The sequence below is a fragment of the Eucyclogobius newberryi genome, unplaced genomic scaffold (genome assembly GCF_026437365.1).
Source record: "Eucyclogobius newberryi isolate DKJ021-1_F unplaced genomic scaffold, fEucNew1.0.hap1 SCAF_3, whole genome shotgun sequence".
Taxonomy (NCBI): Eukaryota; Metazoa; Chordata; class Actinopteri; order Gobiiformes; family Gobiidae; genus Eucyclogobius; species Eucyclogobius newberryi.
In genome coordinates this window covers 23,739,898-23,746,353 of record NW_027315945.1, presented here as the reverse complement: position 1 = coordinate 23,746,353, position 6,456 = coordinate 23,739,898, and the positions used below count along the sequence as shown (strand labels likewise).

At 40.9% G+C, this 6,456-nt stretch overlaps 1 protein-coding gene across 1 annotated transcript; it reads left to right on the top strand.

The window, feature by feature from the left end:
* Positions 1–289: 289 nt before the first annotated feature.
* Positions 290–4,363, top strand: irx1a (iroquois homeobox 1a). The gene is made up of 4 exons (XM_072460793.1): positions 290–844; positions 1,723–2,800; positions 2,907–2,982; positions 3,852–4,363. Exons 1-4 carry the CDS (start codon positions 602–604, stop codon positions 3,925–3,927), a joined length of 1,473 nt encoding a protein of 490 aa, XP_072316894.1. The 5' UTR covers positions 290–601; the 3' UTR covers positions 3,928–4,363.
* The last annotated feature ends 2,093 nt before the right edge of the window (positions 4,364–6,456 follow it).

Below are 6,456 nucleotides of genomic sequence, written 5' to 3'. Positions count from 1 at the left end.
TGCTTTAGTTACAATTAAGTGCGCGTAAAGTTAGTTCCTTCTCATTGTTTGTGACGGTTTGCATCCCCCTGTGTCGGACAGCTGTAAAATCGTGTAGACAGGTTGTCATACAACAATCAAAGGCTTCGGTGAATGGACTCTAATGCTTGAACATTTAACATACAATAAGTCCAAACACGGGGGGAGAGAGAGGGGAAGGAGACGTGGAGAGAGAGAGGCAGAGACCTCAGCCAATGCGCGCGCGCTCTCTTCACATTATCCACATTGCTCCAAACAAGGAGGAGCTTGCGGGCTCAAGTAGGGGATGCCAATCAAAGCATCAACTTCAAATTGTATCTGAGAGATCAGCCTGGAGACCTCAGGGCCAGGCGCGTCAGTTGGAGCGCAATTGTTGATCAGATCACATCCAACAGCGGACTTAGCACGAAAAAAACGAGTGAGGAAGCCGAGATTTAAGAGCGACTTGTTTTGACTTCATTCCATTGCATGCGTCTGCTGTGAGCGCACAGCCTCCGCTCCTTGTTTCTTCTTTCTTTTTCTCTCGCACACTTTTGTCCTTCACCATCGGATCATAGAGCTGTTCCAGAACAAGGCAGTGGACATGTCTTTTCCGCAGCTCGGCTACCCGCAGTACTTAAGTGCCTCCCAGGCAGTTTACGGGACCGAACGACCGGGAGTTCTAACGCCCTCGTCCCGTGGAGGAGGCTCTGAAATCGGGGGAAGTCCGTCTGCTGCAGCCGCGGCTGTTACGTCGGTCCTGGGCATGTACGCCAGTCCCTACGCGCACAACTACAGCGCTTTTTTACCTTACACAAGTGCGGACCTGGCACTTTTTTCACAAATGGTAAGTCAAACTTTGTTAATCCTGATGGTTTGTTTGTCTCCAAGTGCTGACAATAACATTTGCTCTGTAAATGAGTTACTGCTGAGTTAAACTGGCAAACCTTTACTCGAGGAATTTACAAATGTAAACAAATCCCTGGTTATACATGTACTTTTTATATTGATTGTCAAATGTTAGCTTTTGTTTACAGCACCTGGCGTGCTCAACGCAAGACAAAATGTTTTTTGATGAATTTAAAAAAGGGAAAATAAATGTGAATCAGCCATAATTCTGAATATATATATATATATATATATATATATATATATATATATATATATATATATATTTATATATATATTTATATATATGTGTGTGTGTGTGTGTGTGCCTAGTGTAAAGTGTAACCACCCCATATACAACAGAAAGTTTGACAAGAAGGCCTGTAGTATGTATTGTGTGTATATACGCAGCAAAGAGTTAAAAAATGTAAATATGATAATATAAATATATGTCAGGTATAAAGACGTTTTTGGACAAACTTTTTGGATAAACTGTTTTTCCTTGACATAAAAAAAAAGAAAAGCGTGTGTGTGTGTGTGCGTGTGAGTGTGTATGTATGTGTGTATGTGTGTGTGTGTGTGTGTGTGTGTGTTTGTGTGTGTGTGTGTGTGTGTGAGTGTGTGAGAGAGAGAGATCGCGACAGGGAGTGTACTGTGCAGGAGCAGGTGCCATGCTGGTCTGTGTTGCGTGTCAAGTTGAAGCCTAAAAATATAGAAAGAAAAAAGCCAAGCTGTTTTAGTTTAAAAAAATAAAAAGCGCAATTAGACGCCTCACGAAAAAGTGTAGAAACGCAAGTCATTCAAGAGACCAATTGTTGTTTTGTTTTACATTTGAAGGGGTCCCAGTATGATCTGAAGGACAGTCCAGGGGTCCACCCCGCCAGCTTCGCTGCCCACACTTCTCCAGCCTTTTACCCCTATGGGCAGTTCCAGTACGGAGACCCGGCGCGGCCCAAGAACGCCACGCGGGAGAGCACCAGCACACTCAAAGCGTGGCTTAACGAGCACAGGAAGAACCCCTATCCCACTAAAGGAGAGAAGATCATGCTGGCCATCATCACCAAAATGACCCTGACCCAGGTGTCCACGTGGTTCGCCAACGCCAGGAGAAGACTCAAGAAGGAGAACAAGGTAACATGGGGCAGCAGGAGCAAAGAGGACGAGGATGGAAACTTGTTCGGCAGCGGAGATGAAGCAGAAAAGAACGATGACGAGGAGGAGATTGACCTGGAGAGTATAGACATAGACAAAATAGATGAGAACGACGGTGATCAGAGCAATGACGATGATGACGACAAGTCGACTGAGGGCAGCAGGGAGCTCCGAGGCAGTGGTGCTTCCACTATGGAACTGGACATGTTGGACAAACGACGGGCCTTTGCCCTGCAGGCCCATGAGGCCTTTGACAAAACCAAGAGTCCCATTTTAGTTCACCCCGGAAATAAGGACAGTCAGGACGGCAACAATAACACGAGAGTTCTTTCTCCGGATAGGCCTGGGAGCTTTTCCCTTCCTTCTAACAACAAACCTAAAATCTGGTCCTTAGCAGAGACCGCCACGAGTCCAGACAATTCCTCTCAGAAACCCGCCTCCCCTTGTGCTCCCAGCGGGCCCACTCACCCATCAACACCCCACCATCAGCTCCAGGCGCACCCTGCGTTTCTGTCCAACCACGGACTGTACACGTGTCAGATAGGAAAGTTCCACAACTGGACAAATGGCGCGTTTTTGGGTCAGAACTCCCTGCTAAATGTGAGGTCGTTTCTGGGAGTTAACCATCACCACCACAACCATCATTTGCCGGGCCAGCAGCAGCAGCAACAGCCCACATCGGTGTTGGTGTCCCCGGTCACAGCCGCAGTAGCGCTCAGCGGCGACAGCAAGAGCCCAGAGAGCCATAGTCCCAAGCACATAGGTAAAGGAACCTGAACCTTTATCTATACTTCATGATCATTTTATCCACAACAGTGACATGGTAATATGTAATTGTACATTAACCGTGCTTATTATATATTTTCCAGACCACGACAATGTTGTAAGGTCCGATACACCTCCAGCACAACCACCCAAGTCTTCGTTTCGCCCTCTCCATGACAGGTGAGAACAGTCCAAATATGTACCTTCTGTGGGCTACATTCAAAGAATCACGTGCCATTTTCGTTCAGTGTTTTTATTAGTCTCAAGACGCACAAAACATAACAACAACAACAAAAATCCTTCCAGAAACTGTAATAAATAGGCCTTTTTAAATCGGAATAACAACGCAGAGCAGAACTATAGTCCATTGTAGTAGCTATTATCAGTCCTCTTTTGAAGTGTATACAAATTCATTTGCATTTGACAACTATTTGTATGAATAAAAAATATTGCTAAAATGAGGTGGCTTAAAAAAAAGAAATTTGTTTTGCGGTGACAGGGGTCTTGACTCTCATCCCACTCCCCCTTTAATTCGTCGCCTCTGGGGAGAATGTGGCTACTTATCAAGTCACCGAGTAAAACGTGCAGTGTCTGGGCTGTGTGCTTTTCCTAAAGACCCCTGGGAGAGCCGCAGCCCTGGGGAACGCTCTGGCCAAACAGAGAAACGGCTGCGATTCAACCACTAGACTATAGATTTATGGATGCACTCCCATAAAAAATAAATAATAATATAATGTAAATTATATATATATATATATATATATATATATATATATATATATATATATATATATATATATATATATATATAATTTACATTATATTCATACATACACACATTTATAAATTATATTATCATAATTTTCATTATTATAATTATCTTCACAATTATCATCATCGTAATTTATAATTAGCATTACTATTATGTATTATGCCGTTGATGGAGGGCCATGTCTGTTTCAAATAAAAGCGTGGTCCTCCATCCAGCAGATTGAGAGCTGCTGTCCAAACACTGCGGGTGTTTAACAGTCTTTGGTTCTTTCCCGCAGATCCTCTCTGGCTGCCAGCTCCAGGAGTCCTGCAGACAACACGCAACGCGTCCTCACGGCTCTGTCCTCGGCTTGACTCCCTCAAACCGAAAGAACGATTAAAAAAAGACTGACTTTTCTCCCCAGTAAAAAGGACAATGCGCAATTAAACAACATCAAGTCAGTACAGAACAAATTAGAAGCCTATAATTTGGTAATATCCTGTGGATGGATTCTATTGTTGTTAAGCCTATTATCGCGCCCATGTTATTCTTCACTTTGGCCAGACAGGCTGGAACATTTTGGTAGGCTTTTTACTTTATTATTATTATTATTATTATTATTATTATTATTATTATTATTATTATTATATATAATTATTATTATTTTGTCTCTACCTTGTGTTTGGTGTTCTTTCTTTATATGTAAATATCAAGTGATTGAAATTTGTAAATAGGAGACCTTGAAGGAATTTGTCCAGATCGTATATTTTTGCCTAATAAACTAAATGAAATTATAGAGAAACTAAACAATTGCTTTTTTTTTATTATTATTATTATAATTATTTTTGTTATTATTATTATTATGTGCTATTATTATCAATATTACGCATGGGTTAATTCCACTGTGGTGCAGGAGCACTGCTGCGTCTGAGGAGCCTTAATTTTATTCCATCTTCGAGCAAAGCAGCGTGGATGCATTGAGGTGCTAATAAGTGTCCAGATGGTTGCTGGTGACAGAAAATGGACAGGAGCAGCTGGGAAGGTCATTAAGTAATAATATGGGAACGCCCATTCCAAACAAAATCAAATGGTTAAAATCTAATCTGTCAGAGAGGCAAGTCGATGTAAAGATGAATTATTAATATTTCGGTTAATAAGACGGAGATCGGTCTGTGTGAGAAGAAAGAAGGATGACACTTAGGGTCCTATCTGCTCAAGTCTGATAGTAATCACAGGCCTATAAAAACAGCTTCCCTTTCTTCCTCTAGACACCAACCAAAACTAAATATTGATTTAACACAAAGGCCTAATGGGGGTTGAAGCTATCGAGAAACGCCATAAGAAGCAGGTGGGATTTTTTTTTATTAATTTGCATGCTGCTCAACTTGTGTTTCTTTATTTTTTTTAAAAGTATTTTTCCTGAAATCTGCCTTTCAAAAACAGTTGTTGGTATAACATTTCTCTGGCCTGAACCTGTGGAGTGGCTTAAAGGGTTTTGCAATATTACAGCGACCTCCATAGGCGAAACATGTCATAGGCTCAAAAAACACCACCAGAATAATGCATTTAAATATTGAACGTATTTAGTCTGTATTATCTGTATTATTTTTTGCTGGATTTTAGGAAAATATTCAATAAGAAGTTATTGTATAAGTGTGTTAATCAGGCTCCGCGCTGAAAAAATGCATTAGCCCACATAAAGGCATCACTGCAGCCACTGTCCACAGACAAGCCTAAAGAAGATATTTTAAACATATAAACATAATACGAGACACGTACAGAATTATTATTTCTTAACATTTGCATGAACAAAATTGGTTACTTTTAGGCTAAATATCATTAGATGCGACTTTATTCATTTGGATCACGTTTTCCGTTTATTTTTTACGCACGGCCAGAATAGTGAAAACTAAAGTAAAGTAAAACAATTTGGCCAACTATTCAAGTTCGTAGAAAACCTATGGTTAATAGCACAAACATGGTTGAGCCTCTCCATAAATACACTCACGTTCAGTATCATAATGATAAATCCAATCTGTGCGTAAAAGGTTGGTATGTGAATTTGTGAATTCTAAATACCAGTCTCGCTCCATCCTCGCCCCATTTACACGCGACTTCCTCTCTTGAAGTCTGCTTTTGGGGGAATAAAATTAAATAACCTCTCTCGGTGTCCCATTTATTCCTTTTGTACTGGAACAGCGTGGGGTTAGCGCCAAGGCGTTAGCTGCAGGCCATAATATTGTGTTTCCATAATATATACAAAATTATTCATTTAGTAAGAGGATGTACAGCGGACTGTCTAATGGGTAATGAGCGCAGTTGAAGCTGATAATTAGGCTGTCATTTTCTAACCAGTTTTCCCTCCCGCGTTCTCATGTGTGTCCACGCGCAGTGCCCAGGGCCACGAGACTGGAGAGGAGGGGGAAATAAAGAGCATGACACGGGTAAGAGCAGACATTATTTTAATAAAGCCAAAAGATAATACACAGCAGTATAGGTAGTAGTAAGTAATGATGAAAGCTGTTTTTTTATTTGTATTTAAAATACAGCTTATGTGAATCTGAATAATGATTTAGTCATATGCTCAAAATTACACCATAATTTCCAACACAATTATTTGAATGTCGCCTATACTATTTTTCTATTTGTCAGTAAAGCTAAACTTAAAGCTAAATAGCAAAGACTTCAAAGAGGCTCAGCCTTTGTGAGTTCTGGACAACTAAAATCTTGACATATGTAAATGAGGCCTTATGCAAAGACAATACATTGTTGACCCCTAAACAATTTACCATTCTGTCACTTGCTGTGGCCCCCCATAATGTCAGGGTCTTTTGTTCAAAAACAAGGAGCATGTCCCTGTGCGACTGAGACGTGTCATTGCTGTGGCTGTCCATTCATTCAGT

Bases quoted from the DNA above. Each gene is read 5' to 3' on its own strand.
- irx1a (XM_072460793.1), top strand. From the start codon at position 602: ATGTCTTTTCCGCAGCTCGGCTACCCGCAGTACTTAAGTGCCTCCCAG. The intron at 845-1,722 runs GTAAGTCAAACT...TTACATTTGAAG, and splicing joins TGGCACTTTTTTCACAAATG to GGGTCCCAGTATGATCTGAA. The intron at 2,983-3,851 runs GTGAGAACAGTC...TCTTTCCCGCAG, and splicing joins TTTCGCCCTCTCCATGACAG to ATCCTCTCTGGCTGCCAGCT.